At 38.8% G+C, this 26,247-nt stretch overlaps 1 protein-coding gene across 1 annotated transcript in view; it reads left to right on the plus strand.

The window, feature by feature from the left end:
- Positions 1 to 1,488: 1,488 nt before the first annotated feature.
- Positions 1,489 to 26,247, plus strand: part of XPO4 (exportin 4) — a gene marked incomplete in the record, with an annotated part of 418,847 nt that continues 394,088 nt past the window's right edge. The window contains 1 exon segment of the mRNA XM_053708521.1: positions 1,489 to 1,563. Coding sequence (XP_053564496.1) covers positions 1,498 to 1,563 — 66 coding nt within the window.

Consider the following 26,247-nt stretch of genomic DNA (forward strand, 5'->3'; position numbering starts at 1 on the left):
TTGCATGAAGCACCATAACACTGGCTTTGATGACCACAAAGTATACCCTAGATTGTGATGGGGGAGTTTATGTGGCTTCTGAATTGAGGGCTTATGGCTGACGTGTCTGGAAAGGCCTGTATGGGAGCCTTTTTGTGCTCTTGTCATAGGAGGCTGTGATGCGAGCTGCGTGGTGCAGACCAATACCCGGGCTGTGTATATATATATATATATATATAGATGTGCTCCTACCTATTAGGTGCTATTACTTGTGCGGGTAGGTCCGGGACTCGAGTGGTGCGTACTTAGGCTTGCGGCCTACTTATCTGTGGGTCTGACGTTTACCCTCCTCACTCGAAACTTTTTGGCCTCAATTGATGCCCCGGTCCATTCTGAGGTGATGCGCTGTGTTTGCGCTCTTCTACGAATCAAGTGTCCTCCAGGTTTTGCCGTGGAAGGTGCTCCTCTAACCGGAGCTAAAAATTATGCGGCCATCACAGATGCTGGCCGGCTCCGCCCCACATAATAATATGCATTTTAATTACTTTGCCTGCAAATTTATACTGCAGTACCTCGCCATTAACCCTTTCTTTTTAGTTTCTGAATTGTAAAGCTCTAACTTCCCCCACACATTTCCTTCTATGGCTGTATCTATATCTATTGTTGTTTTGGTAGAATGCAAAAATGCTTAGGGATTATCTGCTGGAGCATGCCTAGAAGTTGAAATACAATGCCTGTGTCTAAATGCAGAGGGGTTTTATAAGGGGGTGGAGCACAGTGTCCCAGACAGCATGGCTATGTAAGTATTTTTGCTTATTTTTGAAAATGACTTCAAAATACTTGCCAGCTATTTTTAAACATTTTTTATGCAAACTATTTTTAATTAATTAGCCATTTTTAGGATATATACAGATCTCAACCTGTTTATGGCACTGGGTAATAAATTATCTATATTTTAAATAATAAAAATGTTCAAGTAGATGGTCCCTTTAACCTCTTTAATCCCTGGCCATCTTCTAGTGACACATCAATTTACCTAAAGCTCTTACATTTTTCCTCCTATTATTTACCCCATCATTTACCTTATGCTCTCTTAACTCCCAGGAGACAGCAGGTTTTGGAACAGGATGAGGAAAGTTGTTTGCTGGGTGAGTATATATGCTATAAACACTTACATTTTTATATGATTGCCCTTTTACCCCTGCCCCTCAGATATTCACATCACCTTTCTCCCTTTGTTATTTTATAACTACCCCTCTCATATCTGTCCCATCACTTTTCTTGTGTCAACCCCATCCCTGCCAGGTACCAAATGAGATCTCAGTCCCCTCCTTATCACTTTAGTACCTCTCCTTCCCCTCACTAAACAGCCCCCTCCCTGACTCCTCAATCCACACTTCCCACTTTAACCACGCCCATTGCACTTCGAGCCACGCCCCCTCCCACTAGCGCCGCCATTGGCTCTGCTCCCCGCTTCATCCCAGACTGCACCGCGTGGCGCGTCATTGAACAGAGCCCATGATGGCGGCGCTGGGTGCGAGTGAAGTGATCGCCCAGCTAGAGAGCGCTGCCAAAGTTTTAATGGTGAGCGGGGGCACGGGTTGTTGTCCGGGGGTTGGTGTTCGATTTGCAAGCTGCCAAGTGCAGCTGAGTGAGCGACATGCCTGGGCTTCACTCTCATCCCTGTGCAGGGGGCAGATGGTGGGAATTGCCCGGACACGGGGCAGTAGTGCTAGTTCTGAGAAGTGCTGCTTTTTGTCGTGTTGACTGCTTTTCCGTATAATACAGGTTTACTGTTAGCCTTCAATACAGTATAGTATGTCTGGCAGAGCCATACCTTCATTTACTAGCAGATGTATGTGATGAGTTATTTTTGAAATATACATTTAGCACCACATGTACGATGTACTACTGAGCAATGAGGCTTGTAACTCTTTTGATACATTCTCCCTTGCACGGCACAAAGGGGGGAATTGGCTTGTTAGTCCATATATATATGTATGTATGTGTGTGTATGTGTGTATATATATATATATATATATATATATATATATATATATATATATATATATATATATACACACACGCACACTTGTATGCCATTCAGAAACACACAACTGAGGTACCAGCTAGATATTGGTATTGGCTTGCATTAGAGAATTATTCTAATGCTTAACTTTTCTCATGAATGCAATCACAAAACCGCTGTATGTAAATTGATCTCTTAAATCCTTCATAAATTTGGTGACAAGGTCTCTTTTTTTAATAAACATTATTTGTACTTGTGTGTGGACCCCCACCGTTTTTTCTACTTAGAAGTTTGACCTAGATGAAATGACACAGGCGTGTTCTTTTAAAACACTCTTTAAACATTTAAAGTGAAGGTCCATTTTGATGAATTAGTGCCTGGTTTTTAATAAACCTGTTAAAAACAAGGGCACTTTAATTCATCAAAATTGACATTTCACTGTTTTCTTCAAAAACTTAACTTTTAATCCTGGCAGCTGCTCCAGCACTTCCTCCACCCATCGCAAGCCGTCTTCGCAGGTCCAAAATGACGAATCCGGCTTCCTCCAATCACAGCGTTGCATCAGGCCAAGATTCCCCCGGAGGAAGCCTGATTCGTCATTTCTGACGTCTGCAGAGTCTTTCGGGGGAATCGCTGGAACGGCATTCAGGATTAAAAGATAAGTTTTTGAAAAAAGCAGTGAAATGTCAATTTTGGTGAATTAAAGTGCCCTTGTTTTTAATAGGTTTATTAAAAACCGGGCACAAATTCATCAAAATGCACCTTCACTTTAAAGTGTAACTGTGTCCTCAATAGAAAATTTTGCCAGCTGGTGGCATTATAAAGTAGTAGGATGGGGGGCAGTGTAATACTGTCTAATATTACATTTTCTGCTATCCAATGCACAAATTAATTGCAACATTTAACAAATTAATGATAATTTTGGCAATAAGCTTTGAAACTTATTTTTATTAGCTTATTTTTGGCTAAAATGTATGTGTGTGTGTGTGTGTATATGTGTGTGTGTGTAAACTTTTTTTTTTTTATCATTTCATCATACGCCTGTACTGTATAAGGAAATTAGTGTTTTAGTACAGGGGTTCAAAAAAATCATAGAAAACAGGGAACCACTAACACTTTTAAAAATATGAATAATATATTGGCAGGGGTTGATGGAGGAAACTTGTAGCTATACAGGACATTTAGAAGCTAAGACGTTTAATATACATATATGGAGGAAAAAAAGTAAAAATACAACACTTGCTCTGAGAGACAAAGGTGCTTGTACCATCTTGTAATGACTCAATTTGTTAATTGATGACATGATACAAGCCCCACTCATGATGTGAGCTGCATTATTTAAAATGTTGGTGCAGTGACAATATCTAGCTATGCTTCACATGCACGTGCAGAGAAAAATGTTAGTACTAAAACAGTGATAACTCTTACTAGAAGCATTTTTGCCAATACATTTGGGCTGGGCGAAATGGGCAAAAAAATAAATTGTGAATTTCTTATGAAAGATTAACACCTTACATTTGCAATAAAAAATCTATTTAAGACTACAGAATCTTAATGTACATGTTTCTCAATGTCCAATACACTCTGGGAGAATAAAAATACAAACCTTGTGTGTAATATAAAAATAAAATTAAATAAAAAAATATATATAATTATTTTATTCCACTGAGTATGCATTTAACTTGCATCACTAATGTTCTATTAAAAAAAATAAGCAAGCTTCATAAAATACAGTAATATTCTTAGTTCGAGAGTGAGCAATCTCTGTGCCTGTAGAAATATTGCAAATAATCATGCTCCATAGCGTGCAGTATATCATATAAAGCTCTGTGCCAGATGTAATATTATGTTATAAAGTAAGTAAGCTCTGCACCTAATGTTTTATCATAGAAGCCAGTCCCATAACCTGCAGTTATAGTTTATTTTAAAGCTGCTAGTCCATTCAGCACTGCATGGCCGGCTATCCCTCCAGCTAGATCCGACACAGCTGCCCCCCCGGCCCCGCCTGAGCTCAGTCAATCACCATGTGTCCGTCGTTGTGCTTGCCTGAGCCATGAGCCTCCTCTCTGTGGCTGCCACTCCAGTCTCACTGCCATGCTCCAGACTCCTCCTGAAGAGACTATATGTGCGGTCAGGAGGAGGAAGTTATGGGTGTCAGCAAATAATATCCATCACCGGTTGTTCCGCCCCTGGCCGAAGGTGCGGGCTAGTACAGCACTAGTCGTCATAGGTGACATCATAGTGTGCAGGGTTATAATCGCGTACTCAAGGTTTTAAAACCGCAGTGATTAATCACGGTTTAAAACTGCATCCGCGATTAATCGTGCAGCCCTACAATACATGTATATTGCAAATATGTTTCTATTCAAAGATGTAATCTGTGCATTTATATTTTGATTGGAATGTACCTTTAAGATAACATCACATGTTATTGATGGATTATTGAATGTCCCAATCACGTCCATGGGTGAGATTACATATACGTCGCAGGCTTTGGCGCAGTTGCTGAAACCCGTGCCGCCCGTAATTTTACCTTGCACATCGGGCTATTACATATAGGGTGCCGGCAGTTCATAAAGTGCCTTAAAGGACCAGTCAACACATTAGATTTGCATAATCAACAAATGCAAGATAACAAGACAATGCAATAGCACTTAGTCTGAACTGCAAATGAGTAGTAGATTTTTTTTATAACAAATTTCAAAGTTATGTATATTTCCACTTCCCTTGTACCATGTGATAGCAATCAGCCAATCACAAATGCATATACGTATATTCTGTGAATTCTTGCACATGCTCAGTAGGATCTGGTGACTCAAAAAGTGTAAATATAAAAGACTGTGCACATTTTTTTTTAATGGAAGTAAATTGGAAAGTTGTTTAAAATTACATGCTGTATCTGAATCATGAAAATTTAATTTAACCTGAGTGTCCCTTTAAGTCGGATTAACTAGCGATGTCCAGAAATGAGCGTAAATACAAATTTCTGGAGTCGCTAGTGACTTGGAGCACTTTAGAAACTGCCGGCGCCTAAGAAAAAATATAAAATCTCCTGTAACAGTCTAACACTCCTCCCTAAAATAAGCCCAACACGTAAAACCCCTATATCCGCAATCAAACCCACATCGGAACTAATAAAAGTATTAACCCCCCCACAAAGCAATATGCCTAATTAAACTATTAACCCCTATATCTGTCATCAAAACCACTCCGCAATATTCCTATTAAAGTATTAACCTATAAACCGACCAAAGCCCACAACGCAAATAAATTACTAAGCCCCCTAACCTAACACCCCCTGAATGTACCAAAATTACAAAATACTAAAGTTACTATTAAAATAAAAAAACCTAACATTACTTTAAAAATAAAAAAAACTAAGTATAAATTAAAGTGACAGTCTAGTCAAAACAGTCTGGTGTAGACTGTCCCTTTAAGCTACAATTACAGAAAATAATTTTTTTTTATCAAATTTAAAAAAATTATACCTAATCCCTATGAAAATAAAAAAGCCCCCCCCCCCCAATAAAAACACCCCCTAATCTAAGAATAAACTACCAGTAGCCCTTAAAGGGGCTTTTTGCAGGTCATTGCCCCAAGATAAACAGCTCTTTTGCAGAAGAAAAAAGTCTAAACCCACCCAAAATAAAAGAACGTAACACTAAAAAACCTAAAACTACCCATTGCCCTGAAAAGGGCATTTGTTTGGGCATTTTGCTCTTTTACGAAGTGCCCACCCTATTCTAAATAAAAAATATATTTTTTTAAACCCCCCCCCCCCGCTAAGTCTAACTAATAATATAAATAAATACCCTCTATTTATAACTCAGTTTAATTCCAATCATCATCTGATTAAACAAGTTATGAACAAACATTGGGATATCCTGATGAAGGATCCGATTTTGGGTAAACTGATAGGGTCAAAACCAAAGGTGGTCTATAGGAGGGCTCCCACTTTAAAAACTCTAGCTCCCAGTAAAGTGGTTAAACATAAGAAATCGCCCTCTTCCACTAAATCTGTGTTAAGTTTGTTACCCTCTGGCTCTTTTAGGTGTAGATCAAGTAGATGTAAGATGTGTCGTATCACCAATAAGCAAAACATTTTCGGTCTAATGTCACCAATAGATCTTATACTATCATTGGCCATGTTTTCTGTGCTTCTGACTATGTGGTCTATTTACTTTCCTGTATATGCGGGGTACAATATGTGGGGCGCACCTGTAGGCGGTTCAGCACAAGGTGGTCTGAACACCAGCGCAATATGAAGAATAATTATAGATATCGGTGTCTCTAGGCATTGTAATAATGTCCATAATGGTGATACTAATTGTTTTTCTATAACTCCCATTGAATATATACACAAATCCCATTTATATAATCGTTTTTTTAGACTCGGACAAAGGGAGACCTACTGGATGCTCAAAAGCATGCATCCTGATGGCCTGAATCTATGTGTTGATTTGGCTGCATTTCAATAGCTATTTTATTGGCGTTCTCCCTTTGCCTGTTTCTGTTTCAGATTATATACATGTAAATTAATAGGTGTCTTATGTGTTTATGCTTATAATAATCCATGGTTTTACCATAGGATTTAGTTTGCTCCTAGTAAGGGCTTAATGGTATAGGTCGGGTTTTTTTTTATTTTTTTTTATTATTAATTTTAATTATTCTTTTAATATTTTCATAATATTAATTACTTTATTATAGGTATTAATCCATTATAATTTGATCGCGATCAACGTTTGTTATTGCTAGCGGTTTTTATTCATTTAATATTTTTAGTATGTATTGATCCAACATAATTAATGAAAGTTGATGGTAATGGTATGGCTATTGTTGCTGTGCCAATGATAATACTGGGTTATAAGGGTCAATAATAATTTAAAAAAAAAAATGTATCTTATGAATTTGATCATGTAGTAGACATATATTGTCTGTTAATATGTGTAGGTGTGATGCAGGTCAATATTTTACTTTATTATCATTTTTATTATTTGTATATTAATTTTCTAGTCTGCAAATGTTCTGATGCTAATATCTTCATTGGCTATTTTTGAGCCTTGATGATTCGGACCCTGCACGTGATCAATTGCTGACTCATAGTCACACTAAAGGTTCACTATTTGTTTATATTATTGTGATATTTTATTTGTTTTTATACGAGTGGTTATAACATATCTGGCATATATATTTAGATGTTAATACTAGATGTCTAACGGATTTTGTTTTCTGTTGGTAATGCCTCCAATCACAGCTCACGCTATCTGCACACTCACCACACTGGCAGTCAATCACTGCCCATGTGTGATAGTCACGTCTTTTTTCGTCACGTACGTTTCGATTGAGGGGTGTGTAAATAGGTCGGTACTGGGATTGGTTTAGGGTGGTCCTAAGTAGAGCAGGCTTTTAACGATAGTATCAGCCTGATGAAACGACCTGTAGGTTGAGAAACGCGTTGCTGTATAATTTTAACTTTTATATACCTCAATAAACTGTTGAGATTTTATCACCTGCTCTACGTCTGACTTTGTTTGCCTGGTTTGCCGACCCGTCATTTAAAACTGCTGAGATCTGTGACTGGCTATCCCTCAGACGGCTTCCACTGTGATGTCTGTCTTGGGTTATCGCTGATTGGCAATCGGTATCCACGTGCAGGTTCCAGTGATATTGTCTGTCGGGCGGCGTAAGGTCCCGTCCTGCGTTGTGAGGTGCACGTTTGTGCCGCTATCCTTGTGAGTACCCCCCGCTGTGGGCCACTTTTTGTCCTGTCTCCTCTTTTGCAAGACGATATTGTCCCATGAGACGCCTCTGTCTTCTGTATCCACAGGTTCATCACCTCACATCCGTTATCAAGAGTGCTGTCTGACTGGAGGAGTTATCCGCCACCTTTTGGACTTTGATCCACTATCCATTTGCGCACCTATAATAGACTCCTTGCTCTAGTATTTCTAAGTATAAATTAAAGTGACAGTCTAGTCAAAACAGTCTGGTGTAGACTGTAGGATTTGAGTAGCTCTGATCCTATTGGCTGATTTGAATTTGAAGAATCAAATCAGCCAATAGGAATTCAAGGGACACCATTTTTAATCGCGTACCTTGAATTCACTATTCAGTGTACAGTGGAGGATCGTCTGGCTCCGTGGTTGCCAGTCTTCAGCTCCGCCCTATTTTAGATTAGGGTGGGCACTTCGTAAAAGACCAAAATGGGGGCTTTGGTGGGCGGGGGGGTTTTACTGTTAGGGGGGACTTATACTTTTTTTTCTTCTGCAAAAGAGCTGTTTATCTTGGTGCAATGCCCTGCAAAAAGCCCTTTTAAGGGCTACTGGTAGTTTATTCTTAGATTGGGGGGGCTTTTTTATTTTCACAGGCATTAGGTATAATTTTTTAATCAGTGTGCCCCACAGTGTAAGCTGGTGACATCTGTAAAGAAATAGTCTATCCTTGTGTATAGGTGGTGGGGATTGGAATAGAACGTATAGTCTTTTTTGTCGGGGTGTTGAAGACGCCAAGTATCATGTATTGCCAGTTGTGAGAGTTTAATTTGTTTAAGTGTCTTGTTGGGCACCGAAGACGTGCAACGTGCCTGTAGAGCAATCTCTAGTACCGGGTCATAAGCAAGATTAAAATTGCCTCCAAGAATTAAGCTACCTCTAGATACTTCAAGTATTTTTTTGTTGAGCTGGAGAAAAAAGGGGGCAGGATCAATATTGGGGTCATATATATTGACTAATGTTATGGGTTTATGAAATAAATGACCCACTACAATTATATATCTTCCTTCTTTGTCCTTATATGTGGAAGATGCACGAAAGGGTAATCTCTTACTCAATAGGATCCTCACTCCGTTATGCTTCGTAGTATGGGAAGAAAGGAAGACCTCACCAAATTTTTTAAGGCCAATCTTAGGCTCAGAACCCCTTTTTAAAGTGGGTCTCTTGTACAAATAGGATATCAACATTAATTCTTTTATAATCCCTAATGGCCATCAATTTTTTTGGGGGCTATTGAGACCTTTTGTATTGTGGGATATGAACTTAATATTTTTCAGTGTATTATCCATGCAGCTGTGTAGAAGAAAATTAACACCATATTAACCTGAGAAAAAAGAATGTCTGAGATTGGACCAAGAAATTGAGTAAAACATATAACAATATATAGAAATATAATACATTCAAACTTTAACAATCAAAAAATAGTGATAATATGAAAATTTGTATGTATTGTACAGGGCATTTTACAATACTCCTTACTAGGGGGGAAGATATATCACCTATCTAACTCTCAAGTTAGTGTTATTCCAGTTATGTCATGAGGAGAACAGCGGAAGGGTAATATATTTATCCGGTAGGATTATCTATTTCGGGAAATGAGGGGCAGTGAAAGTCAGTCAAAAGATCAAGCGGCCAGCTATTAAGTCTTCGGAATAGTATGTTGGGGCAGGGTAAAATAAGGCGACCTATGAGTTTCAGATATCAAGTGTGACGCCTGAATTATGGTCCTGAATGGATCCATATTAGTCAAGGTTTCAAAAGAATCAGTCACGGCCAGATGTACTTACTAATTTGTGTAAGGGTCAACAGAGGAGCGTGTATATATAGGGAGATTTCCAGTGTATACAACAGGTGCTTTGCTGGTCAGCTACTTGTGCTTTGCGTCCCAAGCTTTGACACGCTTTAAATCACACTTTTTACAACGTATTGAACTATGGTAAACACAACTTGTCTAACAGGTAACATTATTATAACTTCTAACATGTTCAAATACATAGAATACATTACCGGATCGCATTCTGCCTCCTTTCCCATCGCTTGCTTGGTCATCTTAGAGTATAACCAGCAAGTATGATGAGGATGACAAAAAAAAGGTGTAAACAAAAACTTTACTTTGGCCTTAAGTCCCAAAAGTGATCCTCTCTCAAATCTGGGGCCAAATGACAGTTAAACCGTTGCTAAACATTCAAATGTCCAGCGTGTTGACATTTCATGAAGGCAAAGCACCTTCTCCAGGATGCTGTGAGCTTGTCTTCCTCCTCTTTGATTGAACTCTTTGCCACTGGGGCCGTTGTTCTCTTGGGTGTGATGAACCAGAATCCAAGGGTAGAGAAGGTCTGTTGATAACTGTTTCAGTTGGCGGATTACATTTAAGATTAAGAGATCTGGAAAGGTGGTCGAGATCATTATAATCCTTGTAAATAATTTGAGACCCCTCGTGATTTATGATCAGGCTAAAGGGGAAGCCCCAACGATATTTTATCCAATGCTCCTGCAGTGTGCTTGTTATATATTTGATCTTCTTGCGTCTCTGGATCGTGTAGGGACTAAGATCTTGGTAAATTTGTAAGGAATGACCTTCATAAGAAAGACTGCTGAGCTCTTGCTGCTTGCCAGATGTTATCTTTTGCAGTAAAGCGCAAGAATCTGATGATTACGTCTCTTGGGGGCAATGGAGGTTTTGGAGGAGGGCGCAACACCCTATGGGCCCTGTCAATGTCCTCGCTGAATAATGGTGGTGAGTTTGGAGATAAATGTTGGAACAATCGTATAAGATAATTTTTTAATTGGTCCTGGGGAACAACTTCTGGAATGCTACGAATACGCAGGTTGTTCCTGCGCCCACGATTATCAAGATCTTCTACTTTATCTTGTAGCGACTGGACCATAGAGTCTTGTATGGAAAGTTGTTGTGTGTTTGAGCTAACAAGATTGTTCAAAGTTTCTTGACCCTCCTCCAAGTATTCAATCCTGCCACCCATCTCATTTAGGTCCTTTTTTAGATCCCTTAGTTCCTCTTTTATAAAAGTTTTTAATGACTCTCACAGGCCCATTTATCAAAGGGCTTGCGGACCTGATCCGACACTGCGGATCAGGTCCGCAAGACCTCGCTAAATGCGGAGAGCAATACGCTCTCCGCATTTAACATTGCACCAGCAGCTCACAAGAGCTGCTGGTGCAATGCCGCCCCCTGCTGACTCGCGGCCAATCGGCCGCCAGCAGGGAGCTGTCAATCAACCCGATCGTATTCGATCGGGTTGATGTCCGGCGATTCCTGTCCGCCTGTTCAGAGCAGGCGGACAGGGTTATGGAGCAGCGGTCTTTAGACCGCTGCTTCATAAGTTGTGTTTCTGGCGAGTCTGAAGACTCGCCAGAAACACGGCCCTTCAAGCTCCGTACGGAGCTTGATAAATGGGCCTGTCAGTCTGATTTTGAGGGTAATGACGCCAGCTTAGTTTGTATGGCCTGCAAGTGGTCCTGTTGACTGTTCGTTAAAGTCATAGAACTTGGCACTCCAGACATTTCAGTAACCCCTAAGGCTGCAGCTGGAGTTGTATCTGTAGCATGGAAAAAGGAAGAAACTGATGGAGTCTGTTGCTGTGTTTTTGCAGACTTTTCTGGCTTCTGCCCCTTCTTTGGGGTCATTACAGTGTCCTGTATTAGTACAGCGTACAGAAGGGGGAATTATTAATAAGCCCTTTTTAGATATAGGCGTTGCGTTCAGCCAATATGTATAAGGGATATTTAAGCTTGTTGCGCATCAAGGTCTGGGCTGACTATGAATAAAAAGTTAAATGCCCCTTTATTTTCATCTCTAACTTAGTTATTTCCCCAGGAGAATCAGTAGACTCGGTACTCAGGCCAAAATAATGATCCGGCTCTTCATTTAATATCAGTGTACCCCACAGTGGAATCGTTTACCTTGTTGATGCGGTATCGTGCTCTCCCAGCTCAGCCATGTGGGTGATGAGGCAGACTGCTATGTAGAATATGGGTTGACAGGAAGAATCACCTCGCTTAATCTAAATCGACGAACCCGCGATCGCAGCTGCAGGCTATCTACGGGACCTCCGCGGTCTGTAATTTAACACGGGCACAGCTGGAGGAGTGCTGGGAGGATAGAGGTCTCCGTTAGTCAAGATGTCGGCGTTCCGGAATGTCTCCTATATCGCAGCTAGTCACAACTGCTGATGCGAGACTGCAGGACCAGTAAACAGAGCTGTATATCTTAAGACGTCCCTCCGGTATATTTTATAAAGGGTTGAGAGTGTAGGTTGATACGGAGCTGTTTCAATGTGCAGCCATGTACCTGCACGGCTTGGCTCCGCCCCTAGGATTTACCATCACTTTAAGTAACATTTATTAAGAACAGAAAATATCATAATATTTTGAAGTATTAATCTTCCTCCAACTGACTGGCAAACTTTTCTGAAAAAAAGCTAAAAAAAAAATAATGAAAAAAATGAACAGAAAACAACAAAGGGTGAAACATAAAAATAAAAAATAAAAATCTCTCTCTAAAGGGATATGAAACCCAATGTTTTTCTTTGATACAGAACATGCAATATTTTTTTTTTTTTTTTTACAATTTTCTAATTTACTTCCATTATCTATTTTTCTCAGGAGCATGCCCTTATTTGGAGCACAATATGGCAGAAGTTTGCCAAGAATGTTATTAATTTAGAATCACAGATGGCAGCACTATTTCCTGTCATGTAGTGCAGTGTTTCTCAACCACGATCCTTAAAGGACCAGTAAACACAGTAGATTTGCATAATCAACAAATTCATAATAAAAAGACAATGCAATAGCACTTAGCCTCAACTTCAAATGATTACTATTTTTTTTTTTAATGACAAATTTCAAATTGATGTCATTCTTCTACTCTTGTATCATGTGACAACCATCATCCAATCACAAATGCATATACGTATATTTTATGAATTCTTGCACATGCTTAGTAGGAGCTGGTGACTCAAACGGTAAATATAAAAATTGCACATTTTGTTAATGGAAGTGAATTGGAATGTTTAAAATTGCTGCTCTATCTGAATGATGAAAATTTAATTTTGACTTGTGTCCCTTCAAGTATATCCAACAGGCCATTTTTTCATTATAGTTGATTTATAACAGGGGTCGCCAACCTTTCGGACCTCAGGGACCACTAAACTCAGAATTTTGAATCCTGTGGACCACTAACGTGATTTTTTTTTTTCTTTTTCTTTTTCTTTCTCAAAGGTACAAACCTCTAGTGCAGTGCTTTCCAAACTATGTGTCGTGACACGTTAGTGTGTCGGCGGCAGTGTGTAGGTGTGTCCCTCCTTAGGCACTAATATCTTTTTAATTTAATTTTTTTGTAAAAAATGTTTTTGGTTTCCGTTTTTCCGCCTGCCTACTACGCATAATCACATGGTTGACACATGATTGATACCTAGTGGGTCACAGATCATCTTTACCTATTGCCGCAGCTCAGTGGGAACTGAAACTATTGCCATTGGCGGCACATTGGCTCCTGAAAGCTCATTTAGTCTCCTCAATCAGCTCGTGACTGCATGTGTAGTCAGTGAGTGCGACAGCAGTGTGTTTGCAGCGCAGTCACTAGTCAGTTGGACTCGCAGAGCTCTAAGGGCAGCAGCTTAAACGCTGAGCAGAAGTTTTTTTTGTTTTTTGCAGCTAGCTCCCAGTAGTGCATTGCTGCTCCTGCTCTTGATATATGGATAGGAAGTGGAAGCTTAAAAATGCTTGATGATGAAATGCGAGTGTCTTTATCTAATATTCCACTAAATATTCAGAAACTGTGTTTATCCCATCAACCTCATACATCCCATTAAAATAGTAAGTAGCTATTGGTGATGTAAAACTTTTTTTTTTTTTTAATTCTTGAACATACTTAGTGTTACTTGTAAATACATTTTATTATATAATTTATGTATGTGTCCGTATCTCTTAAAACAAGTTAGTTTAACCTCCTGTTTGCTTGTACAACTGAATTACTGTGTCACAAAATGATGTAGGTCTAAAAAGTGCGTCACCGACATGAAAAGTTTGATAATCTCTGCTCTAGTATGTATGTATCATAACTATTATAACCATAGCTAAGTTTACATTATGTATATATTTAAGAAAAAAATAAGAATTATTTTTTGGAATTAAATAAATGAATAATAGAACTGAGAGAATGCTTCCAAATGACAGATGAAGAGTGCCAACTTTTAAGATGGAAACAGAGGCAGAAAGCGGGGGGGGGGGGGGGGGGGGGGGAAAGAATTTGGTTTAAAAGCACCATAAGACTTCCAAGTTACCTCCCCAGTAAGGAATTATTCGAAACTGCTTCTGATCATGGACAGATATTGGAGTCCTAAATTAAGTTTATATCAGAAAGCTCTTAATATGGATGTGAGCTAACCACGACTGATGTTACTGGCAATTACTATAATACTGGTGGGATATGGCTGATCTGCTGGATGGCAATTACTGGAATTCAGTTGGAATGAAAAATAATTAATATTTAATAATAATAATAAAAAAAAGATGGAGAGGAGGAAAACAAAGTGATGTAAGTCCATCTGAAGGAATTGGGAAAACTGCTACAAAGAGACGGGTAAAGAGAAGAAAATAAATTAAATTTGAGAGATTTTTTTAAGATTTTCTTTTTTTTTTTATACAGGTGGCCCTCGTTTTACGCTGGTTCAATTTGCGCTGTTTCAGAAAAACAATCACTTTTTTCTTTTTTTTTCTAGAACACAGTTGAAATAATCAGCTGATCAGTAACCATGGTTACTAACCTGCTCTCACCCATCCACTGATCATTTAATCTGTGCTCTAGTTCAGCTACAATGAAAAGCTGGCCTGTTGGGGGGCGTGTCCAAGCCATGGCCGTATTCAGACGCTAATATCAGTAGCTCCTACAGAATGCTAAATAATATAAGGATTTTCGCACAACTTTTCAGCCCTCAAAGATATACTAACAACTCAACTGAGGGGATGATTTGGAGTCGAATGATATTATCTTCACGATTTAACTACCTAAGATCTAAACCAGCCGAGAACGCAACTAAAGGCCTGATTTCTCTCGCTGTCATCCCGCCTCCGGTTTTACAGCTGACCGGGTGAATCCATTTCACTGATACATGATGGAGGTGCCCTACTCTCATATTCTTAAACTGCTAGAAGCAATGGGGAGCAAGTTAGAGGAGGATTTTATCGACCTGCGGTCCACCATTAGATCAGCCTGTGATCAAGATGGCGCCCAACATCCGACAAGCATTGACACAGGGGAGCAGTTATATGTAAAGCCATTGCCAGCGGCGAAGGGAGAGAGCTCTGACAGTGGCACAGAATACCTCACGATTGCCAACACAGTTTGCAGAGGAGAGGAATATCATGACGCCAACCTAATTACCCGCACCGAAGCTATGAGGAAGATTTGGGTAAACACCATACCGGAGTGGCGTAGATCGCAATACTGGATCTTTCCCAGCACAGCATCCAGACCATTTACTTATGGGCCCGAGTGGAGAAGGTGCGGCTGACTCCCGCGGGTGGGTTCCGGACTTTACAGTGCATGCAGTTAAGACCCATAAAGATTGGGGGACTGCAGCTTTATTGATTGGTCTTCTCTTTCTGGGTAAATTGAGTGTCATCTCCACAAGCATTGATTCAGTAGCTGGACTTTTACATGCGTTTGACCTGCGCTTTACACTCACTGAAACAGTCACCCACTGCTGCCTACAGATCTTGTTTAAATCTGGTGTGGGTTAAAGAACTTCTGCCACTTCGTGTGAAGGACCTCTCCTCATATGTCTGAACTTGACTGGGTGTATTTCAGATCTTTACTGATGTTTGACAATATATGTTATAAGTTAATAGTTTTTTTAGAATTAGTGTGCAAATACCTTTATTGAAACCTCAATGTTTCACATTTTGTAATAGGATTTAAACCCACTCTGTTGAGTCGATGATTAGTTATTCTTTTTTTAGATCAATGTCTAGTTTCCCCTACAGACCTAATCACTTCTCATGTTTATAGAGTCACATTCTTTTGTGCTTATTCTCTACTCTAGTGATCTGTCTTACAGAGGCTGCGTTCACCACTTCTATTTTTCTGTGTCAATGGGGCTGCATAACTTTTGACATAGATTGTCTCCCTGGTTCATAAGTATTGTTGTACATAATTGTGCCATCTTAGTGAGATCAGTTTACTATACAGTCCTGCGACCATAGTGCAGGGGGGGCAGCTATTTATATTATGGGATATGGTTGTAACGTTAGAGGAAAATGGAGTGTCTTAGATATCATCTATAATATTTCTATATTAGCTCCTCTACTTTAGTTGTTTGCCTTATGACTAAAAAGCCTTATCATACACTCTCCACTGCGTTAAATTATGAGCGTTATCAAGAATTCTAAAGCTAGCAATAGCCACCCAACCACTGGCAAATGAAACTCTTCTGTGTCGGCAGGAATACATAACCTCTGACTTTGTCTCTCTGGTTCCTAGGTATTGCTTCACAAAACTATGACATCTTAGTGAGATCAGCTACCTATAAAGTCCTGAGACTATAATGTAGAGAGGGCAGTTATTTATATTATAGGGTATGGTTGTAACGCTAGATGAATTCGATGTGTATTAGATATCATTCATGATATTTCTATAATAGCTAAATTATTTTAGTTATCTGCCTAATGACTAAAAAGCTTTAAGTTACACTCCTCACCTTGTTAAATTAGGAGCATTACCAAGAATTTTAAACCTAGTGATCACTGCCTATCTCCCCTTATAACATAGTACTCTCTACCTTCAATAGCCCTCCAGAGAGCTAAGTAACTCTGTGTTACCTACTTCTCTATAGTTCTACTAGATATGGCCATAATATGTTATGTTAAACTATGGCAGTGTGTTTAATTCTCCTTTTCCAAGGTTCGCAGGTCTTGAGATGATTATGCTGTGAGCAAATATTCTGACTCTCATAGGTTTGACTGATGTCTATATGATAGCTATTCTATGCCCTATTCATAATGGCGGTAGTACCTATTGGATTTAAGTTTTAGTATTTTGGATCCAATAGCTGTCTTAAATGTTGGACGCCATTAACTTCCTATTATCCTAGTTTTTTGTGGGTTATAATTGTTATATATTGGATGATGATAATATTTAAACTGACCATATTGCCGCTTTAAGAAGGAACACATATGAAAAATACATATGTGAGGGTTCTTATGCAAAACCATTTCTTTAAATAGCCCTGACATATGTATTTTTCATGTGTCCCTTTTTAAAGCGGCAATATGGTCAGCCTAGTTATAACGCATCTTGAGAGATACCCTTAGAGCCCTGAATTTATACCTACAGCGTCATTTACCACTCATTACAACTAAGCTTTATTATCTCTTACTTTTATATTGCCTCGGTCGCAAATTTATATTATTATTGATTGTAATGGCCATATTTTTTTTTTGAAAGCCACAACACGCATATCCCATTCTGGAAATTTATGCCTGAGACCCTTAATGATTACAAGCTGATATACCCTCCTCTATTGTAATGCTTCTCCCCTGGGCAATATTTTGATATATTTTGGTGTATATTTAGCAGCAGATACAGGTTTTGTGTTTAGCATTAGTGAAGTGCTAGATTAGTGCATCCACCACCCTTTAGCTCATCCCATTCACGGTATCTCTAAAGCAATTGGACCCGTCCCGTCCCCTCCTCCATTCAAATCTTATTTTGAGCGGCTCTTGCCCGCTGCATTCCCCTTCCCATCACCCTACACAACCAACCCCCCCTTGCCTCTTTATATCTCTTAAATGAATATTTTAATATATGTATTTCTACGGCAAGGCGGGATCACTTTTCATTTTCATATTATGTAAAAACATAAAACTGAAGTCTCAATTCTGTTAGTCCAAATTCCTTGCTAATACTTTACATCAATGGGCTTTTTGTACCCCTCCTGTTTACCTTTACTGCCTAGTCAGCCCCCTTGACCCTCCATACTCCTAGTCAATTATAGCCCCTTCACCTATCACTATTTAAATTTAATAATGTATTTCTGGGCTGACATAATCTGTATGGTTGACTTGGCAATATTTCTGTATTAGCTCTGTATACTCTTTATTTTTCAATGTTTTTGGATGAACCCCGAATGTTATGTTTGTTTGTTTGTGACTTCAATAAAAATTTCTTTAAAAAAAAAAAAAAATCTGGCCTGTTGGGGGTACTTGAGAAACACTGACGTAGTGTCTAGATACCACCTAGGTATCTCTTCAACAAAGAATATCATGGAAATGAAACTTAAAAAAAAGGTATACTTTGAATCACATTTTATTTTTGGATTTAATATCCCTTTAAAAACAAACCATGGTTATGCAAATTAGCAGTACTAATTGGAGAAGAGTTGGAATTCTATTTGAGGATAGTTTAAATGGACACCTTGGTGTAGAGAAAAAAAAGTTATATTTTGTTAGAGCATTTTTATTGAAAAAACACAACTTGTGAGAAGTACATAACTTTTTTAAATCTTTGTTAGCTGCCAAAAATGGCCACCAAGCTCCGCCCACAGCTTTCTTCTTGTCTGGATAGCTTTTTTTTCTTGTATGACTGTTTAGAATTGCATGTTTAATATTTCTCAGTTATCTAGTATAAATTGGACATCCACAAATCAGTATGTAGGAAAGCAAGAGTCGGTGGGCGGAGCTTGGCAGCCATTTTCAGCTCCTGACAAACTAATATTTAAATGTTTCATGTACTTACAAGCTAAAAGAGGTGTGACAAGTTGCAGGATGCTTCTCTGGTATGTAACAGTTGGTAATCAAAATGATTTATTGGATCTAGAAGACTGTCCCTTTTGATATCAAGCTGAATATTCTGGAGTGGAGTTTATTAAACAAATTTAATTTTATTTACTGTGTGTTTAACTATGCAAATGAGAAGCTGGGATTAATGTCTGCACCAATCACTGGCTATATCAACATAAGGATTTCAGCTTTAAGTACCTGTTTAATCTATTTGAAGGATTTAAAGTGATTTTGTTAACTTTAAGTATTTACTGCCTAGTATATGAAATTATTATTAAAAACGGGGCACTTTCATGGATTACATTTTTTTTTTTAAACTCTTAATTTCTAAAATATTTACTAATCCGTCTTCATCCAATAGTTGCATGCCCCATGAGCTTGGACGCCAAGTGAGGCACGCAACGATTGGATAAAGCCAGATTAATCATCACTCAGCTAAATAAAGTAGATGATGCGATCAGAGGAACGGTGTGCTATACAGGCCCGATCGCCGGGGTAGGAGCGGGTGTGATGTCATGATTATAAAACGGGAAAACTAGCTTTTCTAGCAGCCTTGATGTCTTGGAACAAAGCTAGTTACATCCTTGGTGAGTGCCACCAGTTTGCATCCCACTCAGGACAGATGTTTTCTATTCTAATCATTGTCCTGTTTGTGACAGTGGTTGCCATGGTAAGGGAGAGTGTGGGCATGGAAAGGATAATTGCACCAGGCCTCTTGCTAACTTATCTTGATTCCTTAAAGGGCCATAGTAATAAAAAAAAAAATGGCATGCTGGAAACTGTTAAAGCAAGTAATTTTAAGACTATTGACCATATGACTGCGTGTTTAACCCTTGTGGTGGGGATAAACACACAGTAGATATCCCGCTCATGACTCGCGGGGCACTAGTTTAATTTAATTTTTTCATTTCTTTCATGTAATTAGCAAGAGTCCATGAGCTAGTGACGTATGGGATATACATTCCTACCAGGAGGGGCAAAGTTTCCCAAACCTTAAAATGCCTATAAATACACCCCTCACCACACCCACAATTCAGTTTTACAAACTTTGCCTCCGATGGAGGTGGTGAAGTAAGTTTGTGCTAGATTCTACGTTGATATGCGCTCCGCAGCAAGTTGGAGCCCGGTTTTCCTCTCAGCGTGCAGTGAATGTCAGAGGGATGTGAGGAGAGTATTGCCTATTTGAATGCAGTGATCTCCTTCTAAGGGGTCTATTTCATAGGTTCTCTGTTATCGGTCGTAGAGATTCATCTCTTACCTCCCTTTTCAGATCGACGATATACTCTTATATATACCATTACCTCTGCTGATTCTCGTTTCAGTACTGGTTTGGCTATCTGCTATATGTAGATGAGTGTCCTGGGGTAAGTAAGTCTTATTTTCTGTGACACTCCAAGCTATGGTTGGGCACTTTGTTTATAAAGTTCTAAATATATGTATTCAAACATTTATTTGCCTTGACTCAGAATGTTCAACTTTCCTTATTTTTCAGACAGTCAGTTTCATATTTGGGATAATGCATTTTAATTTAACATTTTTTACCTTAAAATTTGACTTTTTCCCTGTGGGCTGTTAGGCTCGCGGGGGCTGAAAATGCTTCATTTTATTGCGTCATTCTTGGCGCGGACTTTTTTGGCGCAAAAATTCTATTTCCGTTTCCGGCGTCATACGTGTCGCCGGAAGTTGCGTCATTCTTTGACGTTATTTTGCGCCAAAAATGTCGGCGTTCCGGATGTGGCATCATTTTTGGCGCCAAAAAGCATTTAGGCGCCAAATAATGTGGGCGTCTTATTTGGCGCGAAAAAATATGGGCGTCACTTTTGTCTCCACATTATTTAAGTCTCATTTTTTATTGCTTCTGGTTGCTAGAAGCTTGTTCTTTGGCATTTTTTTCCCATTCCTGAAACTGTCATTTAAGGAATTTGATCAATTTTGCTTTATATGTTGTTTTTTTTCTTTTACATATTGCAAGATGTTCCACGTTGCAACTGAGTCAGAAGTTACTTCAGGAAAGTCACTGCACAGTGCTGGAGCTACCAAGCTAAGTGTATCTGCTATAAACTTTTGGTATCTGTTTCTCCAGCTGTTTGTATTGCATGTCATGTCAAACTTATTAATGCAGATAAAATTTCCTTTAGTACTGTTACATTACCTGTTGCTGTTCCGTCAACATCTAATTTTCAGAGTGTTCCTGATAACATAAGAGATTTTATTTTTTAAATCCATTAAGAAGGCTATGTCTGTTATTTCTCCTTCTAGTATACATAAAAGTCTTTTAAAACTTCTCTTTTTTCAGATGAATTTTTAAATGAACATCATCATTCTGATACTGATAATGGTTCTTCTGGTTCAGAGGTTTCTGTCTCAGAGGTTGATGCTAATAAATCTTTGTATTTGTTCAAGATGGAATTTATTCGTTCTTTACTTAAAGAAGTATTATTTGTATTAGAAATAGAGGATTCTGGTCCTCTTGATTCTAAATGTAAACGTTTAAATAAGGTTTTTAAATCTCCTGTAGTTATTCCAGAAGTGTTTTATCTCCCTGATGCTATTTCTGAAGTAATTTCCAGGGAATGGAATAATTTGGGTAATTTATTTACTCCTTCTAGACGTTTAAGCAAATTATATCCTGTGCCATCTGACAGATTAGAGTTTTTTGAGACAAAAATCCCTAAGGTTATGGGGCTATCTCTACTCCTGCTAATGTACTACTATTCCTACGGCAGATAGTACTTCATTTAAGGATCCTTTAGATAGGAAAATTGAATCCTTTCTAAGAAAAGCTTAATTATGTTCAGGTAATCTTCTTAGACCTGCTATATTTTTAGCGGATGTTGCTGCAGCTTCAACTTTTTGATTAGAAGCTTTAGAGCAACAAGTAACAGATCATAATTTTATAGCATTATTATTATTCTATAACATGCTAATAATTTTATTGGTGATACCATCTTTTGATATCATTAGAGTTGATGTCAGGTATATGTCTCTAGCTATTTTAGCTAGAGAAGCTTTATGGATTAAACTTGGAATGCTGACATGTCTTCTAAGTCATCTTTGCTTTCCCTTTCTTTCCAGGGTAAATAATCATTTTAGTTCCTTTCCTTACAAGGAACAAAAGCCTGATCCTTCATCCTCAGGAGCGGTATCAGTTTGGAAACTATTTCCAGTTTGGAATATATCCAAGCCTTATAGAAACCTATAGCCAGCTCCTAAGTACCTATGAAGGTGCGGCCCTTATTCCAGCTCAGCTGGTATGGGGCAGATTACGTTTTCTTCAAAGAAATTTGGATCAATTCCGTTCTTAATCTCTGGTTTCAGAAACATTGTTTCAGAAAGGTACAGAATTGGCTTCAAGTTAAGGCCTCCTGCTAAGAGATTCTTTTCTTTCCCGTGTCCCAGTTAACACAGCAAAGGCTCAGCATTTCTGTAATGTGTTTCAGATCTAGAGTTGGCTGGAGTATTTATGCCAGTTCCAGTTCTGGAACAGGGGCTGGGGTTTTATTTTATCTCTTCATTTGTACCAAAGAAGGTCAATTCCTTCAGACCAGTTCCGGATCTGTCATTATTGAATCGTTATGTTAGGATACCAACATTCAAGATGGTTACTGTAGGACTATCCTGCCTTTTGTTTAGCAAGGGCATTATATGTCTACAATAGATTTACAGGATGTGTATCTGCATATTCCGATTCATCCAGATCACTTTTAGTGTCTGAGATTCTCTTTTTAGACAAGCATTACCAGTTTTGTGGCTCTACCGTTTGGCCTAGCCTCAGTTCCAAGAATTTTTTTCAAAGGTTCTCGGTGCCCCTTTTTTCTGTAATCAGAGAATAGGGTTTTGGTATTTCCTTATTTGGACGATATCTTGGTACTTGCTCAGTCTTCTCATTTTCGAAGAATCTCATACGAATCGACTTGTGTTGTTTCTTCAATTTCATGGTTGGAGGATCAATTTACCATTCAGTTCATTGATTCCTCAGACAAGGGTAACCTTTTTAGGTTTCTAGATAAATTCAGTGTCTATGACTCTGTCCTTGTCAGACAAGAGAAGTTTAACATTGATATCAGCTTGTCAAAACCTTCAGTCACAATCATTCCCTTTGGTAGCCTTATGCATGGAAATGTTGGGTCTTAGGACTGCCGCATCAGATGCGATCTCCTTTGCTCGTTTTCACATGCGACCTCTTCAGCTCTGTATGCTGACCCAATGGTGCAGGGATTACTCAAAGATATCTCAATTAATATCTTTAAACCGATTTTACAACACTCTCTGACATGGTGGACAGATCACCATCGTTTAGTTCAGGGGGCTTCTTTGTTCTTCCGACCTGGACTATAATCTCAACAGATGCAAGTCTTACAGGTTGGGGAGCTGTGTGGGGGTATCTGACGGCACAAGGGGTTTGGGAATCTCAGGAGGTGAGATTTCCGATCAATATTTTGGAACTCCGTGCAATTTTCAGAGCTCTTCAGTCTTGGCCTCTTCTCAAGAGAGAGTTGTTCATTTGTTTTCAGATAGACAATGTCACAACTGTGGCATACATCAATCATCAAGGAGGGACTCACAGTCCTCTGGCTATGAAAGAAGTATCTCGAATTTTGGTTTGGGCGGAATCCAGCTCCTGTCTAATCTCTGCGGTTCATATCCCAGGTATGGACAATTGGAAAGCGGATTATCTCAGTCGCCAAACGTTGCATCCGGGCGAATGGTCTCTTCACCCAGAGGTATTTCTTCAGATTGTTCAAATGTGGGAACTTCCAGAAATAGATCTGATGGCTTCTCATCTAAACAAGAAACTTCCCAGGTATCTGTCCAGATCCCGGGATCCTCAGGCGGAGGCAGTGGATGCATTATCACTTCCTTGGAAGTATCATCCTGCCTATATCTTTCCGCCTCTAGTTCTTCTTCCAAGAGTAATCTCCAAGATTCTGAAGGAATGCTCGTTTGTTCTGCTGGTAGCTCCGGCATGGCCTCACAGGTTTTGGTATGCGGATCTTGTCCGGATGGCCTCTTGCCAACCGTGGACTCTTCCGTTAAGACCAGACCTTTTGTCTCAAGGTCCTTTTTTCCATCAGGATCTGAAATCCTTAAATTTAAAGGTATGGAGATTGAAGGCTTGATTCTTGGTCAAAGAGGTTTCTCTGACTCTGTGATTAATACTATGTTACAGGCTCGTAAAACTGTATCCAGAGAGATATATTATAGAGTCTGGAAGACTTATATTTCTTGGTGTCTTTCTCATCATTTTTCTTGGCATTCTTTTAGAATACCGAGAATATTACAGTTTCTTCAGGATGGTTTAGATAAGGGTTTGTCCGCAAGTTCCTTGAAAGGTCAAATCTCTGCTCTTTCTGTTCTTTTTCACAGACAGATTGCTATTCTTCCTGATATTCATTGTTTTGTACAAGCTTTGGTTCGTATAAAGCCTGTCATTAAGTCAATTTCTCCTCCTTGGAGTTTGAATTTGGTTTTGGGGGCTCTTCAAGCTCCTCCATTTGAACCTATGCATTCATTGGATATTAAATTACTTTCTTGGAAAGTTTTGTTCCTTTTGGCCATCTCTTCTGCCAGAAGAGTTTCTGAATTATCTGCTCTTTCTTGTGAGTCTCCTTTTCTGATTTTTCATCAGGATAAGGCGATGTTGCGAACTTCTTTTGAATTTTTACCTAAGTTGTGAATTCCAACAACATTAGTAGAGACATTGTGGTTCCTTCATTATGTCTTAATCCTAAGAATTCTAAGGAGAAATCGTTGCATTCTTTGGATGTTATTAGAGCTTTGAAATATTATGTTGAAGCTACTAAGTCTTTCCGATAGACTTCAAGTTTATTTGTTATCTTTTCCGGTTTTAGAAAGGCCAGAAAACTTCTGCCATTTCTTTGGCATCTTGGTTGAAATCTTTAATTCATCTTGCCTATGTTGAGTCGGGTAAGACTCCGCCTCATAGGATTACAGCTCATTCTACTAGGTCAGTTTCTACTTCCTGGGCGTTTAGGAATGAAGCTTCGGTTGATCAGATTTGCAAAGCGGCAACTTGGTCCTCTTTGCATACTTTTACCAAATTCTACCATTTTGTTGTATTTTCTTCTTCTGAAGCAGTTTTTGGTAGAAAAGTACTTCAGGCAGCGTTTTCAGTTTGAATCTTCTGCTTATGTTTTTTCATTAAACTTTATTTTGGGTGTGGATTATTTTCAGCAGGAATTGGCTGTCTTTATTTTATCCCTCCCTCTCTAGTGACTCTTGTGTGGAAAGATCCACATCTTGGGTAGTCATTATCCCATACGTCACTAGCTCATGGACTCTTGCTAATTACATGAAAGAAAACATAATTTATGTAAGAACTTACCTGATAAATTCATTTCTTTCATATTAGCAAGAGTCCATGAGGCCCGCCCTTTTTTTGTGGTGGTTATGATTTTTTTGTATAAAGCACAATTATTCCAATTCCTTATTTTATATGCTTTCGCACTTTTTTCTTATCACCCCACTTCTTGGCTATTCGTTAAACTGAATTGTGGGTGTGGTGAGGGGTGTATTTATAGGCATTTTAAGGTTTGGGAAACTTTGCCCCTCCTGGTAGGAATGTATATCCCATACGTCACTAGCTCATGGACTCTTGCTAATATGAAAGAAATGAATTTATCAGGTAAGTTCTTACATAAATTATGTTTTATAATGGCCTTTTTAAAAGTACAAAAATCATAGCAATTTACTCCCCAAATCAAGCCTACATGTTTTCAAATTCATTGATGCCATCACTGAAACTCTGTACCTGGGTGTTTTCATTTACCCTTAATCAAGTCTTGAGAAACTGGGTGTGGCAGCACCACCTTGGGCTATTGGCCCTGGCATCTAGGAAAATGTATGTTATATGTCCATTTTAATATTCACAGTGGGGAATATGGAAAGGTATGTAGGAGACAGAGAAAAGGGGCAAAACCTTCTGTCAGAAATACTGTGCGGAAATAGCCTTTCTTTTCAATCCTTGGTTGTAAAAATTAATTGGGTGCAGCAGGGGCATGCATTTGTGATTGGCTGATGGCTGTCAAGTTATACAGGAGGAGTGGAAATAGACATAACTGCAGCGTTCGTTTAGTTCTGACACAGGCTATATTCGAAGTGCAGTGCAGAATATCTTTATTTTTTTGCAGATATTGAGTTTCTCTTTTGCAAACAAATAATTGTCAAGAAAAACCTCATGATTTTAGGTGCAAGGGGTTAACTTCTCTTTGTGCTATTCTGTTTTATTTGAGTGGTTATATGCCCCTGTGTATTTCCCTTAACCAAAGAGGCATTCCTGTCATAAATAGTTTCTAAGTTCCACTTGACCAAATGTTATTGCATATGTATTGAGGCATCAAGTAAGTAAAAATGTAAGTGTAATAAAAAGAAGTGCCCTCTACCCAGAGCTAGATAAGGTCAATCAGAGGACACTAGCACAACATGCATTTACCACATATGACACTAGATGATGAAAATATGACAACTATATCATATTTGGTACCAAACTAATTCTCATCATGTCACTGGGAAATTGCTTATATACAGTATCTCGCAAAAGTGATTACACCCCACACATTTTTGTAAATATTTTATTATATCTTTTCATGTGACAACACTGAAGAAATGACTACATTTCTACAATGTATAGTAGTGTGTACAGCCTGTGTA

Source organism: Bombina bombina, chromosome 3, assembly GCF_027579735.1.
Source record: "Bombina bombina isolate aBomBom1 chromosome 3, aBomBom1.pri, whole genome shotgun sequence".
Lineage (NCBI taxonomy): Eukaryota > Metazoa > Chordata > Amphibia > Anura > Bombinatoridae > Bombina > Bombina bombina.